Raw genomic sequence first — 18,021 nt, 5'->3', positions numbered from 1 at the left:
TAGGTTAGCTTTTGCTTTACTGAATTTCTACATGTCAAACACAGTTTAAAACATAAACAGAGTTAATGTAATGTCCACCTGATTTATTTTTGGATTTTTTTTTTTTAACAAACTAAAGTTTGAAACCTGGGCCTTGTGAAATTATTTTTGGCAAACCAAGACTAATCTTTGAATGTTTTGTAAATGGTACCAGGATTAATTAAAATAACCAGATAGCACCTGCATAGTAACTAAAATCTCAGATGAATGAACTTCATGAGCTTTATGTATGAACATTAGTTGGATAATCCCTTTTCTCTTTCCTTACCAGATTCACTACTGTACCCATCATGTTTAAAAACAAGTCACTGCCTTTCCTTCATGCAGTGTGTGTTTGATTTTCATTAGTGGTGGATTTTATGACTGCTCTTTATATCTGTAGAGAACATAAAGGAAATTAAACTTCCATAAGTTGGATAAAATGCTCAGTGTTTAGTCAAATGCTTTATTTGATGTCAAGTGCACTTTAATAACTATTATTTATCTTTTATATATAAATAAAATGGCTAAACTTTAGTATAAACTGGTCAGGTTCCAAGTTGGTACAGAATGTAAAGATTTAGTGTGTGTATAGTTGCTCAGTCATGTCCGACTCTTTGTAACCCTTAGGACTTGCCAGGCTCTTCTGTTCATTAGATTTTTCAGGCCAGAATACTGGAATGGGTTACCATTTTCCTCCTCCAGGGGATCTTCCCCAGCCAGGGATTGAACCTGCATCTCCCATATCTCTTGAGTTGCAGGTGGATTCTTTTGAACTGTCAGGGAAACCCTGGGAGGGAACAGACCGGCCACCAATAGAGGGGGCTCGGGCATCGGGCCTGCCTGGGTCAAAGGAGGGCTTTAGTTTTCATTCTCCTGGGGCTCCTAGCAAGTTACTTCATCTTCTTGAGCCTCGTTGTAAAATAAAAAGTGGCTATCCTGATCTCCTAGTGTTGTCGGAGGTAAAGGAAATAAATGCCTTTTCCATGTGTAAATAATCAGTAAATGGTGGCTATCATGATCTGAATGCCCTTTTTATCAAGTTGTTACTTTATACAACTTAGGAAAATTCAGTATCTACTTGTGTTTGCATTTTCTGCTGTTACTTCAAGAAATGTTTTCTTACTAAGTGTGATCAAGTAATACATATGTGACAAGAAACTGTGGCTGTATGAAAAGCTGTCTGTCAGAAGTGACAGAAATATCTATGTGATCTCCATGTGGATGATAGTTTTCTATCACCTCATTTGAATGAAAATACGAACCTGCACCCAGTTCCTCCAAACTGCTTTATAAAGGGGATGTGACAGAGAATTACAAAAAGACCAGGGTGCTTTTCAGGGACAAGTTACAAAGGAAAACAAAGTGGTACATGGTTTTGTCCTCAGAGCTCTCCTAGGGAAACAGTGGGAGTCCTGGAACTCATTCTTCTAGATAAATGTGCAAAAAGCAGAAGGCAGGGGGGGATTTAGTCCTTGGTGGATGGGTGTGGGAGTTATAACTTGAAAATCAAATGAAAACAAAAGTGCCTTGCTGGCACTTGCCTTCTCCAATCAAAGTGCTTAATAAGGATCACTATTATGGATTTTTATATATAGGTTGAACCCAAACCTGGGTGTTATGTTTTGAAATAGTAACCATGCCAAAGCCTCAAATACTATTCAATAACAAATACCAAAGCATAAAACAGGGACTTAAAAGTGGTAAGTTTTCCCAAAAATGCTAAATATGACTTAAAGAGCCAGATTAGTCATGTTAAAATGGGGAATAAAAGATAAATTCTTAAATCATATTTAATCAAATGAAATAGCTATGGTTTGCTAATTTGCTTTACTCCTTGGAATAAGTTATTTACTAGCCTGCATGTGGAGACTCTGGGGGACCTTGGGATGCTCTTGAAATATATTTGAACTGTCAATTTTGTGTTAAATGTAGATACAAAATAATATTTCATATGATTCCAAAAATTTATAAGTTTCCACAATCAGTATTTTAACACAGAAATCTGTTTATTAAACCCAACAAAACAAAATTATACCAGCCCTCAATATTTTGAATTTTCAATTAAATAAGCAAATTCTAAATCCACACCTTAAAAGATGTTTGTGCATCTATGTATTTCCAAAATACTCATATTTCAATAAGATTTTCACATTATATTCACCAACAGTATCACAAAAGTTTTTTTTTTTGTTTTTTTTTTTTTTGTTTACGTAACTGTAAGGAACCGTAATTCTAGAAACACTAGAAGAAAAAAGCATAGCAATGTCCACAGTTACAAGAAAAAGTGCACATTACTTGGTCACAACCACAGTCATTACTTGAAAAACTATATGTAACAAGTAGTTAAGAAATGTCACTGATGCCTTAAACTTATCAAAACCCAAATGACATAAATTTTACATGAAATAAGGCAAATTCAGGAATGCACAAAGAATCTGTAATCCAACCGAAGCTAAACAACAGAAAAAGTGTACAAGAAGCGTAAACGGATGTACTCCTCCCTAAATATTTTAAAAATAGGCTTGCCTCAGTGCACAAAGAACACCATTCATGTGTATCCAACACTATAAAATAAGGGTCAAGTGTGGGAGAGAGGAGGGGACAGTTCATTGTAAGTTGTGGCTATATCCACTGAGAGTTCTTTACATCATTTTTACCTACAAGTGTAAATTATACAAATCGTCTCAGGAGAGGTAATGTCTCTTTTTGGAAACTATTTCTGAAAGAGAAAAGAAAACAACACACACGAGTGCAAATTTTCAGATTGTCACTTGCAACGTCTTTAACATTCAGTCATCAACATCCAATGGCTGCTAGAAGGATGCCCGTAAAACAGCAGCGGCAATCCGGGGAGAGCAGCTGTAAGAAATCAAGGTGTGATTTTTTTTTTTCAATGATATGTCTCTCTTGAATATTAAAAAAAATTCTGTGGAGAAACCGCTATGGTAAAGCTGCAGTGCTGAGTGGGATGCTTGAGAACAGCATGAGTGCAGAAATGCAAGCTCCTCTTGGAAGTAGTTCCTGATGTGACGATTTAAAGAACATAGGTAAGGGTATCTTTTCCCCAGCATCAAGTGTTCTTTTTGTAGAAAGAATTTGGAAAGAGGAGAAGGCAAAGGGATGTGGAAAAGGTACTTACAGTAGTTTCTCAAAACAGTTTTCTTTTAGGACCTATGAAAAAGTTACCAAAGTAAAAATGACAATTCTGAATGAAAAACAAGTTTTCTTTTTATAAAAATTACATTTTTTTTTTTAAAATACAAGATCCTTTTCATTGCTATATCCTGTAGCAACAAGAAATTTTGGCTTTTTTTTTTTCTCCAGATACTGCAGCTTTCAGTCCAGTAAGTCAGTAGCAAATTCCACTAATATTTCAGCTGGACCTTGAACTATTTTTTTATACCACAAGCTTCTTCTGTTTTATCCTTGAATTAGGAATACACAGCCTTTTTTTTTTTTTTTTGCCCCAGATATTTATGCTGGCACACTGAAACAAAAAGCAGTAGGCTGGACACGTTAACGTATCTCAAGTACTTCAGAGGCCAGGGTTCCTTTGAAGCACCGAAACACATCACTTTATGGATCAAGGACAATGTGGCATAATGGAAGTATTTCTCTTAAGACTGTGCAGTTAAGACCAGACGCATCTCTGCTGGGAAATCAAAGTGTCATTAGTGGAAACTGCAAATTTAAACCTCAGTGAAGAGGATTGTTGTTGGACTCAGTTCTGTTGTAAAATAAGATTTTCCAGTTCATCTGCGGAACGCAGTAAAAATGCAGCAGATTCTCGATATCCCGCAACCAGCTGTCTCACTGCATTGATTTCAGTTGGACTCAGCTGAGGTCTGGAGCTTGAACTGCTAGACGATCCTGAGCTGGTCGCCAACTGCCTCTTCATGCTGAGATCAGTGGGTCCTAGAAAACAATCAGCACAGATGAGACATGAACAAGTTTTTTCCTAGAATCTTGAACATAAGCACAAAATAAATTAGTTGATGTAATTCAGCTATTCTTTCATGAGAAGCTACTGATACCCTTAATCAAATAAATACACCTGCTCTCAGAAAGATAGCTTGCCTGGAAAATCCCAGGGACAGAGGAGCCTGGTGGGCCGCTGTCTATGGGGTCGCATAGAGTTGGACACAATTGAAGTGACGTAGCAGCAGAAAGATAGACAAGGACACGATGGGAAAAGAATGGTTAAGTTTTTTTAGACTCTGGTCCAACCACTCTGGTGGTTGCTTCTTACTGCATAAAGACACTGAATACCTTAATATTTAAGTTTTCCAAAAAGTACATATTAAATCCATCTTCAATGCATAGGAATTTCTCTAGACTAGTGGAAAATGATGGGAATCACGAACACTTTTTATTTGCTACATTTGTTAACAAATCATTTGGACCTGACTAATTCAGAAGTGAGAATAGCCTATATGGTGAGGCTAATGACTCCAGATTACAAACTTCACAATCTAGAACAGAAGAAACCGAGGACCACAGGAGTTCAAGGATACATTTAGAGGTCAATAACTTATAAGTGTCACAACAGGGATATGAGTTGGGTATTTTTGTTTCAGCATTGTTTTGTATACAATGCTTTGTATACCAGGTTGACTACACTGGAATTTAGAAGTGTATCACTTTAGAAGTGTATCTTATATATATGATTAGTATAAATAAGACTTGGAATGCTGCTTTAGGTATTGTTAAATACCTGAAGGAGAGAGTGGGATGAATTGAGAGAGTAGCACAGACATATATACACTACCACGTGTAAAATAGCTAGTGGGAAGCTGTCATATAACACAAAGAGCTCAGCCAAGTGCTCTGTGATGACCTAGAAAGGTGGGAGTGGGAGAGGGGAGGGAGAGATACATGTATACATGTCCAATAAAAACTCCAAATGTCCAATATTTATTTGCATAAAATAATCATATGTTCACATCACCAACTGGATGGACATGAGTTTGAGCAAGCTCCGGGAGTTGGTGATGGACAGGGAAGCCTAGGGTGCTGTAGTCCATGGGGTTGCAAAAAGTTGGATATGACTGAGCAACTGAACTGAATGATATATCTACTTTTTTATGACATTTTAGAAATTTTTACTGAAAAAAGTGATTTAAAACTCTTAAATTATTTGTGTTTTATATGATTATTACCCTTGCCTGGAAAATTCCATGGACCATGGAGCCTGGTGGGGGACAACTTCATGAGGCTGCAAAGAGTCAGACATGAGTGAGCAACTGAGAGCACACACATATATCTAGGCGTTCATTTTTATATTCTTACTTTTCATTAAGCAATTATTATAATTATTAAATTTATAGTGAGAGCTTAGTCACTCAGTCATGTCTGACTCTTTGCGACCCCATGGGCTGTAGCCTGCTGGGTTCCTCTGTCCATGGGATTCTCCAGGCAAGAGTACTGGAGTGGGCTGCCATTTCCTTCTCCAGTAATAAACTTAAAATCCTTGAAAAATATTCTTAAGCACATAAGTAGAGGCATGCTCCAAAACTGTAGTGATTATAGAACTTGAAGGTATTTTAACAGAATTTTTTCCTAACCATATTATAATTTTTCAGATAGTAAGATTCAATTTCCTAAACTAAAATGAGTGATGTTATTTCATCCTTCTAGTTCTCTGAGGCATAATGAAGACAGGTCAAGATCCATCCCCCTCCACCCTCTCTCCCAAAGGGAGAAAAGGACTTCTGTCAGCCAGGAGGCAAATGTCCCATAAGACGCAAGTAGCTTCACTTGGAATTTAATTAGGACAGAGACAAGAGAGGTACTCAAGAACTCTGACATCTGGGAGAAACTTCTCTCCACTTCTGCCATGGCCTTTCAAAGCTTTGATTTTTTAGCGAGAGTTGGCTGCTATTTGTTCTCCTGTTCACAGAATCATGACACAGATAGAACAGCTGAAAGGGAGAGGCAGGCGTGCCATGCTTGCAAACGGGAATACTGAACAAGCAAATCATTAATAGCTACTGTTTGGGAGATTCTGAGTGGATTAAGAAAGCATCATGACATAAGAGGAGTTTGGGTCTCTGAATGAACCAAATTTAAATTTTACTTCTTTCCTTTACATTCGAGAATCCTAGTAAAATATTTATTTAAAGTATAGTTGATCTACCATGTTTTCATTTCTGTTGTACAGTAAAGTGATTCAGTTATATATATTAGGTTTTCCCTGGTAGCTCAGATGGTAAGGAATCTGCCTGAAGACCTGGGTGTGATTCCTGGATCTGGAAGATCCCCTGGAGAAGGGAATGGCTACCCACTCCACTGTTATTGCCCAGAGAATTCCATGGATAGAGGAGCCTGGCAGGCTACAGTCCATGAGGTCACAAAGAGTTGGACAGGACTAAGCAGCTAAGACTTTCATAAGTATGTACATACATACACATATTTTTCACATTCTTTTCCATTATGGTTTATCCCTGGATATTTAATATAGTTCCCTGTGCTATATAGTGGGACCTTGTTGTCTATTCATTCTATACATAATTGTTTGCACCTGCTAATCCCAAGCTCCCAATTCATCCCTCCCCATTGGCAACCACAGGTCTGTTCTCTGCCTAGTACAAATCTTTATGAAGGAAAATGAAACAGATTTTCCTCCCAGTTACGTAGATATCCAGTATCCAACTGACTGTCAGTTATTTTATAAGGTGTACCATTTTGTGATTTTGCTGTCAAGATGCCGACTGACATCTCGAACTGGAATTGAGAAAGGGTGGGGCAAGGGCTTCAGTTCCTTTTGGGGTGAGGGAGGTTGTGATTTCATTCTAATATTGCAGTTTATGGATAACTCCCCACCTCTGGCTCAAAGGTCTACTCTCACAAACTGCAACATGGCTTTCATTTTCTTTCAGATCATTAGTAACTTTGGCAAACTCTAGATGGCTCAGCAATTGAGAAGCCATTCACAGCTCTACTTTTTTCATTTTGGAAGAAAGTTGACTTCATTACCTTTGTTTTTTTTTTTTTTTTGGATCTATAGGATTAGGACTGAGAATATAAATCAGAAGAACAAGGATTTCTTTATGTGACTGTTGATTATTAAAATCTTCAACCTTATGAGGTTGGTTAGTGAAGCAAAAAAAAAAAAAGAAAATATTCACAAATGAATAAATTATTTAACTAGTGACTACTCAAACAGCCCTTCCCTGTTTTTCACTAATATTCATTTCTGCCTCATTGAGTCAGTATCATACTTGAGTGGTTTGGATTAACCCAAACAATATCAGGTAATTAGAATGCATGTCGAGTGTAAAGCAAAATTTAAAAATTTATGAAGATACTGAATTTAAAGAAGTCGAAAACATTCTTGGTGACCTGATCAAATTACAGACAAGGCCACTGAAAAGTGTGGTTCTAGAAGAGCAGAAGCAGTTAATAAGAAAATGAGAAAGGAAAATGTCTCACTAGATGCTTCAAGAGAAAATGACTTGAATATCAAATGTTAAGGCATACATTTAGGAAATGTGACAAGGCCAATTTTCTTTTTGTGGTTCATAACACTTTTTTTCCTATTTTTATTTTTTTTTAAAACTTTTATTGTGACAGTTTCATGTGAAGAGCTTAGGGACTCAGTCATACATATATATGTGTATTCTCTCCCAAACTCCCCTCCCATCTAGGCTGCTACATAACACTGAGTAGAGTTCCATGTGCTATACAGTAGGTCCTTGTTGGTTATCCACTTTAAATATAGCAGTGTAGTGCAGCTGACCCTTGAACACATAGGGGTTAAGGGTGCCCACCCTGTGCCATGGTTGAAAATCTCCATGAAACTTCGAATGTGCCTTCTGGCTGCTCTGCCTGTGTAGAGTCAATTAACTGCAAATAGTGTGCATACATGCATGATAAGTCACTTCAGTAGTGTCTGACTCTTTGTGACCCTTTGGATTGTAGCCCACCAGGCTCCTCTGTCCATGGGATTCTTCAGCAAGAATACTGGAGTGGGTTACCATGCCCTCCTCCAGGGGATCTTATTGACCCAGGGATTGAATCCGTGTCTCTTATGTCTTATGGATTGGCAGGCGGTTTCCTTATTACTAGTGCCGCCTGGGAAGCCATGTGCGACTGTAGTATTTGATATTGGGAGGAGGGGGGAAACTGGAAGAGGATGCACATGGTTCAAATCCCATATTATTCAAGGTCAACTGTATGTAGTATTTTAACCCAAATGATGCAGATCTTAGTGTTCATTCTGAAAAGTTTGTTGTTCAATTGCTCAGTCATGTCCAACTCTTTATGACCCCATGGACTGTAGCATGCCAGGCTTCCCCATCCTTCACCATCTCCTGGAGTTTGCTCAAACTCATACCCATTGAGTCAGTGATGCCATCCAACCATCTCATCTCCTGTTGTCCCCTTCTCCTACTGCCTTCAATCTTTCCCAGCATCAGGGTCTTTTCCAATGAGTCGGCTCTTCACATCAGGTGACCAAAATACTGGAGCTTCAGCAAATATTGTGCATACATGCACGCTACTTCACTTTCTCCTTTGCCTCCTTCCAATGAATATTCAGGATTGAATTCCTTTAGAATTGACTGGTTTGATATCTTTGCTGTCCAAGGGACTCTCACGAGTCTTCTCTAGCACCACAGTTTTAAAGCATCGATTCTTTGGCGCTCAGGTTTCTGTATGGTCCCACTCTCACATCAGTACATGACTACTGGAAAAACCAAAGCTTTGACTGTATGGACCTTTGTTGGCAAAGGGATGTCTCTGCTTCTTAATATGCTGTCTACGTTTGTCATAGCTTTTCTTCCAAGGAGCAAGTGTCTTTTAAGTTCCTGACTGCAGGCACAGTCCACAGTGATTTTGGAGCTCAAGAAGATAAAATCTGCTGTTACCACTTTTTCCCCATCTATTTGCCATGATCTTAACTTTTTGAATGTTGAGTTTTATGCAAGCTTTTTCACTCCTCTTTCATCCTCATCAAGAGGCTCTTTAATTCTTCTCTGCTTTCTTTCATTAGAATGGTATCATCTGCATATCTGAGGTTGTTGATATTTCTCCCAGCAATCTTGATTTTAGCTTGTCATTCATCCAGGCCAGCATTTTGCATGATGTATTCTGCGTAGAAATTGAATAAGCAGGGTGACAACATACAGTCTTGTACTCCTTTCCCGATTTTGAACCATCTGTTGTTCTATGTCCAATTCTAACTGTTGCTTCTTGACTTGCATACAGGTTTCTCAGGAGGCAAGTAGGTGGTCTGGTATTCCCATCTTTTTTGCCATTTCCCAGTTTGTTGTGGTCCACACAGTCAAAGGCTTTAGCATAGTCAGTGAAGGAAAGGTGAGCCAGAACTGTTTGAGTCTCCTGCAGAGGTATGGATCAGGAGTGGCCTGCTGCATGGACAGGGGCTCGGGGTGCAGCAGACACCTCTTGGAGGAGGTTGCTATTAACCCACCACAGAGCCACCAGAACTTACACAGGACTGGGGAAACAGACTCTTGGAGGGTACAGACAAAACCTTGTGTGCACCAGGAACCAGGAAAAAGGAACAGTGACCGCCACAAGAGGATGACCTAGGCTTGCCCATGAATGTCCAGGAATCTCTGGTGGAGGCAGGAGTTGGCAGTAGCCTGCTGCAGGGTCAGAGGCAGTGAGTTCAGCAGTGCATGCATGAGACCTTTTGAAAGAGGTCTCTATTATCTTCATTACCTCCACAATAGTTTGGCCTCAGGTCAAACAACAGGAAAGAAACACAGCCCTGCCCATCAACAGAAAATTGGATTAAAGATTTACTGAGCATGGCCCTGGCCCATCAGAACAGACCCAGTTTGCCCCTCAGTCAGTCTCTCACAGCAGGAAGCTTCCATAAGCCTCTTATCCTTATCCATCAGAAGGCAGACAGAATGAAAACCACAATTTTGTTATCCTCTTAATGTATCATTGAGTTCAGTTTACTAATATCTTGTTGAGTTTTCCTCTATGTTCATCAGAAATATTGGTCATTAATTATTTTGGTATCTTTGTCTGGTTTTGGTATAAGCATACTACTATAGAAAATCATCAAATCACAAATGAAGAGAGAAAAAGAACAAAGGACAGAGAAATTATAAAATAGCCAGAAAATAATTAACAAAATGGCCATAAGTACATACTTATCAGTAATTCCTTTAAATATAAATGAACTAAATTCTATTATCAAGAGATATATAGTGGCTGAATGGATTTAAAAAATAAGACCCATCTAAAGGCAACCAGTCCATCCTAAAGAAAATCAGTCCTAGGTGTTCATTTGAAGGACTGATGCTGAAACTCCAATACTTTGCACACCTGATGTGAAGAACTGACTCATTGGAAAAGACCCTGATGCTGGGAAAGATTGAAGGCAGGAGGACAAGGGGACAGCAGAGGATGAGATGGTTGGATGGCATTACTGATGTCCATCACTTGATGGACATGAGTTTGAATAAACTCCGGGAGTTGGTGATGGACAGGGACGCCTGCTGTGCTGCAGTCCATGCGGTTGCAAAGAGTCAGACATGACTGAGTGAGTGACTGAACTAACTAAATGCTATCTACAAGAAATTCAGTTCCAATGTAAGGATACACATAGACCGAAAGTAAAGAAATTGAAAAAGAGATCCATGCAAATGGAAACCAAAAGAAATCTGAGGATTTCAGGTGTAAAAATAGTTATATTTACATCAGATAAAATAGCCCTGGAGGAGGGTATGGCAATCCACTCCAGTATTCTTGCCTGGAGAACCCCCATGGACAGAGGAGCCTGGAGAGTCACAGAGAGTTAGACATAGCTGAGCAACTAAGCACAGATAAAATAGACCTTAAGACAAAGATTGTAATAAGAAACAAAGGTGGTCTTCACATAATGGTAAAGGAATCAATACAGCAAGACAATATAACATTTGTATATATGTATAACATTTGTATATTTGTATATATGTACGTACTTATATATATATATAAAGCAAGTATTAACATACTTAAAGGGAGAAATAGCAGTGCAATATGGTAGGAGATTTTAATATCCCACTTAAATCAATGGATAGATCATCTAGACAAAATCTGTTAGGAAACATCAGCCTTAAATAACATAATAGATAATTGACTTAATGGACATATATGGAATATTCCATCTCAAGTGCACATGGAACATTCTTTAGATCATATACTAGGCCATAAAACTAGCCTTAATAAATTTCAGAAGATTAAAATCCTATCAAGCATTTCTGATCACAGTGTTATAAAACTGGAAATCAATTACAAGAAAAAGCACTAGAAAATTGACAAATATGTGGAGATTAAGTCACAGCTACATAACAACTAGTGGGTCAGAGAATAAAAGGAAATCAGAAAACACCTCAAGACTAATAAAAATAGAAATGCAACAAACAAAAACTTATGGGATACAGCAAAAGCAATTCTAAGAGGGATGTCCATAGTGATATATGCCTACATCATGAAACAAGAAAGATCTCAAGTCTAGACCTCAAGGAACTATAAAAGGAGCAAACTAAGCCCCAAGTTAGCAGATGGAAGGAAATAAAGATCAGAGTGGAAATAAATGAAGTAGAGACAAAATAGACAATAGAAAGATGAAAATAACAACTATTCTTTTGAAAAGATTTTAAAAAGTGACAAACTTTTAATTAGACTCATTAAAAGAAAAGAGACTCAAATAAATGAAGTCAGAAATGAAAGATATCATAGAAATACAAAGGATGATAAGATACTTCAAAAAATCACATGCCAACAAATTAGACAACCAAGAGCAAATGGATAAACTTGTATAAACTCAACCTACCAAGACTGAATCATGGAAACCTATAAAATCTCAGTAGACCAATTACTGGTAAGGAGATCACATCAAAAATCTTTGAACTAAAGTCTAGGAGCAGAAAATTTCACTTCTGAATTCTACTATACATTCAAAGAACTAATACCAATCCCTCTCAAACTCATCCCCAAAACGGAAGCGATGAGAACAATTTCCAAGTAATTTTTACTAGGCCAGCATTACCCCAATACCAGGTAAGACTCATCCTCACTGGGCCTTTTAAAAGTCTCTTGAATATTTTTATATAAAAATAAATTCTAGCTTTTAAAAAAACTACCCTTCAGCTGTACCCCCACTTTGTTCCAGCTAACACCCTGTGCAGAAAGCTCTTGCTTGTTTCCATATCTTTGTTGACTATTCCTATGGGGGCATTTGCCCTCCCCTGCCCAACCACTATTTCTTCTAAGCTGGGACACAGTGGTGCAGCAAGAAAAGCCAGGAATGGTCTGACTTGGGGCAGGCCAGTTAACCCGTCTGGAACTCGGTTTCTATAGCTAAAAAATGGGGCAAGTTATCTTACTGTGCTGTCCCACCAGACTGCAGAGAGGCTCCGAGAGAGAGAGTGAGATTCTAGCATGGAGACAGGTGCTGGGAGACAGTGTTCTGCTCACTCTGTCACCATTGCAATCCTCACTGCCCCCTTCCTCTGAGCCCCCACAACCCTCATTTGTACTTCCAACTTTGTTATTTATTAAAAAGTCCCCATTAAATATATATTAAAAATTATAACAAGGAACTATCAGAAAAGGAATGCAAACAATCACTTTTAATCACATCAAAAATAATAATAATATACTTAGGAATAAGCTTCACCAAAGAGGTGAAAGACATATACTGAGAATTACAAATCATTAATAAAGGAAACTAAAGATGATTCAAAGAAATGGAAAGATATAGCATGCTCTTGAATTGGAAGAATTAATACTGTTAAAATGGCATGACTACCCAAAGCAGGGGCTTTCCAGGTGGCACTAGTGGTAAAGAACCCGCCTGCTAACATAGGAGATGTAAGAGATGCAGATTCAATCCCTGGGTCAGTAAGCTCCACTGGAGGGAGGGCACAGTAACCTACTCCAGCATTGCCTGGAGAATCCCATGGATAGAGGACCCTGGTGGGCTACAGTCCATGGGACTGGGCAGAGTTTGATATGACTGAAGCAACTCAGCACATATGTACCCAAAGCAGTCTAAAGATTTAATGTGATCTCAATCAAATTACCCATGACACTTTTCACAGAACTAGAATAAATGATCTTAAAATTTGTACGGAACCATAAAAGACCCAGAACTGCCAAAGCAATCCTGAGAAGAAAGAAAAAAAGCATGAGGCATAACCCTCCCAGGCTTAAGACAGTACTACAAAGCTACAGTAGTCAAAACAGAGTGGTGTTGGCACAAAAACAGACATACAGACCAATGGAACAGAACAGAGTGCCCAGGAAAAAACCCCATACATCTGTAGCCAATTAATCTTCAAAAAAGGAGGCAAGAATACAAAATAGGAAAGAGTCTCTTCAGCAGGTAGTGCTTGGAAACTTGGACAGCAGTGTGTAAATAAGCAAATTCAGAAAATGTCTTCACATCATACACAAAATTCCTACACACAAAAATAAACTCAAAATGGCTTAAAAACTTAAACATAAGGTATGACACTATTACAAAACTCCTAGAAGAGATCATAGGCAAAAGGTTCTCTGGCATAAATTATACCAATGTTTTCATAGGTTGGTCTCTCAAGGCAATAGAAATAAGAACAAAAATGAACAAATGGGACCTAATCAAACAAGTTTTTACACAGCAAAGGAAATCATAAACAAAATGAAAAGATACTCTATGGAATGGGAGAAAATATTTGCAAACAATGCAACTGACAAGGGCTTAATTTCCAAAATATATAAACAGCTCATACCATTAAATAACAACAAGAAATCCAATTGAAAAATGGGCAAACGACCTAAATAGACATTTCTCCAGAGAAGACATAGAGATGGGCAACAGGCACATGAAAAGGTACTCAACTTCGCTAATTACTAGAGAAAGGCAAAATCACTGCAGATGGTGATTGCAGCCATGAAATTAAAAGATGCTTGCTCCTGGGAAGAAACGTTATGACCAATCTAGACAGCATATTAAAAAGAAGAGACATTACTTTGTCAACAAAGGTCCATCTAGTCAAGGCTATGGTTTTACCAGTGGCCATGTATGGATGTGAGAGTTGGACTGTAAAGAAAGCTGAGAGCTGAAGGATTGAAGCTTTTGAACTGTGGTGTTGGAGAAGACTCTGCAGAGTCCCTTGTACTGCAAGGAAATCCAACCAGTCCATCCTAAAGGAGATCAGTCCTGGGTGTTCTTTGGAAGGAATAATGTTGAAGCTAAAACTCCGATACTTTGGCCACCTGATGTGAAGAGCTGATTCATTTGAAAAGACCCTGATGCTGGGAAAGATTGAGGGCAGGAGGAGAAGGGGTCAACAGAGGATGAGATGGCTGGATGGCATCACTGACTCAATGGACATGAGTTTGGGACATGGACATGGGACATGGTTTGGGAGTTGGTGATGGACAGGGAAGCCTGGCGTGCTGCAGTTCATGGGATCGCAGAGTCAGACACAACTGAACTGAGAGAAATGCAAATCCAGACTACAATGAGATACCACCTCATACCAGTCAGAATTACCATCTTGAAAAAGTTTACATTTCTTCTAAGATCAGGAGCAAGACAAGGGTACCCACTCTTGCCAATGTTATTGAACATAGATTTGAAGTCCTAGCCATGGCAATCAGAGAAGAAATGAAAGGAATCTAGATTGGAAAAAAAAAAAAAAAGTAAAACTCTCATTGTCTGCAGACAGCATGAAATTATACATAAAAGTCCCTAAAGGTACTATCTGAAAACTAGAGCTAATCAGTAAATTTAGTACAGTTGCAGGATACAAAATCAGTACACAGAAATCCCTTGCATTCCTATACACTGGTGGTGGTTTAGTTGCTAAGTCGTGTCCGACTCTTGTGATCCCATGGACTGTGCCATCCCTGTCAGGCTTCTCTGTCCATGGGGTTCTCCAGGCAAGAATACTGGAGTGGGTTGCCATTTCCTTCTCCAGGGGATCTTTCTGACCCAGGAATCAAACCCAGGTCTTCTGCATTGCAAGCAGATGATTTACCAACTGAGCTATATGAACAATGAAAAATCAGAGAAATTAAGGAATCAATCCCATTTACCATAGGAACCAAAAAAATTACCTAGGAATAAACACACTCAAGGAGACAAAAGACCTGTATACAGAAAACTATAAGACACTCATGCAAGAAATCAAAGATGATACAAACAGATGAGATATATCATGTTCTTAGATTCAGTTCAGTTCACTCAGTCATGTCTGACTCTTTGTAACCCTATGGACTGCAGCACGCCAGGCTTCCCTGTCCATCACCAACTCCTGGAGCTTACTCAAACTCATGTCCATGGAGTCAGTGATGCCATCCAACCATCTTACCCTCTGTCATCCCCTTCTCTTCCTGCCTTCAATATTCCTAAGCATTGGGGTCTTTTCAAATGAGTCAGCTCTTCTCATCAGGTGACCAAAGTATTAGAGTTTCAGCTTCAGCATCAGTCCTTCCAATGAATATTCAGGACTGCTTTTCTTTAGGATGGACTGGTTGCATCTCCTTGCAGTCCAAGGGACTCTCCAGAGTCTTCTCCAACACCACAGTTCAAAAGTGTCAATTCTTTGGTGGTCAGCTTTCTTATACTCCAACTCTCATAGCCGTACAGGACTACTGGAAAAACCATAGCTTTGACTAGATGGGCCTAGATGGACTCTTTGAAATCCCATGGACTGTACAATCATGGAATTATCCAGGCCACAATACTGGAGTGGGTAGCTTTTCCCTTCTCCAAAAGATCTTTCCAACCCAGGGATCGATCCCAGGTCTCCCGCATTGCAGGTGGATTCTTTACCAGCTGAGCCACAAGGGAAGCCCAGGAATATTGGAGTGGGTAGCCTATCCCTTCTCCAGCATATCTTCCCAACCCACTAATCAAACCAGGGTCTCCTGAATTGAAGGTGGATTCTTTACCAACTGAGATATCAGGGAAGCCCCGTTCTTAGGTTAGAAGAATCAATATTGTGAAAATGACTATACTACCCAAGGCAATCTTCCAGATTCAATGCAATATTTGTCAAATTCCCAATGGGATTTTTCATGCAACTGGAACAAAAACTTTCACAATTTTCATGGAAACACTAAAGACCCTGAATAGCAAAAGCAACCCTGAAAAGGAAAAATGGAGCTGGAGGAATAAACCTGACTTCAGACTGTACTACAAAGCAACAGTCATAAAGATAGTATAGTATTTGCACAAAAATATAAAAATAAACCAGTGGAACAGGACAGAAAACCCAGAGATAAACCTCACCTGTGGGTACCTTATCTTTGACAAAGGAGACAAGGATATACAATGGAGAAGAGACATTCTCTTCAGTAAGTGATGCTGGGAAAGCTGGACAGCTATGTGTAAAAGAATGAAATTAGAACACTGCCTAACCAACATACCCAAAAATAAACTCAAAATGGAAATGAATTCAAGACTTAAATTTAAGACCAGAAATTATAAAACTCTTAGAGGAAAACATAAGCAGCATACTTTTTGATATAAATTGCAGCAAATCCTCTTTGACCCACCTCCTAGAGTAATGGAAATAAAAACCAAAACAAATGGGACCTAATTAAACTTAAAAGCTTTTACACAAAAAGGAAACAATAAACAAGATGAACAGAGAACCCTCAGAATGGGAGAAAACAAATGCAAATGAAGCAACTGACAAAGGATTAATCTCTATATAAGCAGCTCATATAGCTCAATATTGGAAAAACAAATAACCCAATCAAAAAACAAGCAGAAGATTTAAATAGACATTCCTCCAAAGAAGACATACAGTTGGAAAATAAACACACAAAAAATGCTAAATATGACTCATCATTAGAGAAAGGTACATCAATACTACAATGAGGTATCACCTCACACTGGTCAGATGGCCATCACCAGAAAATCTACAGAAACTAAATGCTGGAGATGGTGTGGAGAAAATGGAACTCTCTTGCACTATTGGTGGAAATGTAAATTGATATAGCCACTATGGAGAACAATAAGAATATTTCTTTAAAAAACTAGAAATAAAACTACCACATGACCCAGTAATCCCACTGTGGGCTTATACACTGAGAAAGCCATAATTTAAAAAAAATGTACCCCAATGTTCATTGCAGCACTGCTCACAGTAGCTAGAACATGGAAGCAACCTCTACATATCCTTTTACAGATGAGTGGATAAAGAAGTTGTGGTACATGTATAAAATGGTATATTATTTAGCCATGAAAAGGAAGAAATGTGTCAATTCTAGTGAGGTGGAGGAACTTAGAGCTTGTTATACAGAGTGAAGTAAGTCAGAAAAAGAAAAACAAATATATATTGAAGCATATAAATGGAATTTAGAAATGGGGCTTCCCAGGTGGTAGGTAAAGAATCTGCCTACCAATGCATGAGACTGCAAGATACGTGGGTTCAATCCCTGGGTTAGGAAGATTCCCTGGAGTAGGAAATGGCACCTTATTCCAGTATTCTTGCCTGGAAACTGCCATGGGCAGAGGAGCTTGATGGGCTATAGTCCAAGGGGCGACAAAGAGTTGTACACAATTGAGCACATGGAATCTAGGAAAATGGTATTGATGAACCTATTTGCAGGACAACAATAGAGACACAGACTTAAAAAACAGACTTGTGGGCATTGTGTGGGAAGGAGAACCTGGGACAAATCGAGAGAGTTGCACTGAAACATACACATTACCAAATGTAAAATAGATAGTCAATGGTAATTTGCTGTATGATGAAGGGAGCTCAACCTGGTGCTCTTTGACATCCTAGAGGGGTGGGATAGGGGCTTTGGGAGGAAAGGGACATATGTATCCCTATGGCTGATTCATGTTGTACAGCAGAAACCAATACAGAATTGCAAAGCAATTATTCTCCAGTTACAAACATAAGGGAAAAAGTTTACAAATGAGAAATGCTGGAAAGGGTGTGGAGAAAATGCAACCCTCCTACACTGCTGGTGCAGATGTAAACTGGTTCAGCTACTGCGGAAAACAGATGGAGGTTCCTCAAAAAATCA

The 18,021-nt window shown here is 38.7% G+C and overlaps 1 protein-coding gene across 3 annotated transcripts in view; it reads right to left on the bottom strand.

Moving 5' to 3' along the window:
* Window positions 1-2,056: 2,056 nt before the first annotated feature.
* NOL4 (nucleolar protein 4) overlaps window positions 2,057-18,021 on the bottom strand; it is a 468,364-nt gene continuing 452,399 nt past the window's right edge. Inside the window, exon 11 of one of the 3 annotated variants that reach the window (XM_010849777.1) lies at window positions 2,057-3,936. In XM_010849777.1, coding sequence (XP_010848079.1) covers window positions 3,743-3,936 — 194 coding nt within the window. In that variant the 3' untranslated portion in view covers window positions 2,057-3,742. The remainder of the gene's footprint in view (window positions 3,937-18,021) is intronic. The other 2 variants (XM_010849778.1, XM_010849779.1) reach the window with 2 other exon arrangements.

This window comes from Bison bison, unplaced genomic scaffold (assembly GCF_000754665.1).
Source record: "Bison bison bison isolate TAMUID 2011002044 unplaced genomic scaffold, Bison_UMD1.0 scf7180017864286, whole genome shotgun sequence".
Taxonomy (NCBI): Eukaryota; Metazoa; Chordata; class Mammalia; order Artiodactyla; family Bovidae; genus Bison; species Bison bison.
The sequence above is the reverse complement of the archived record's forward strand: the minus strand, read 5'-3'. Positions and strand labels throughout refer to the sequence as shown.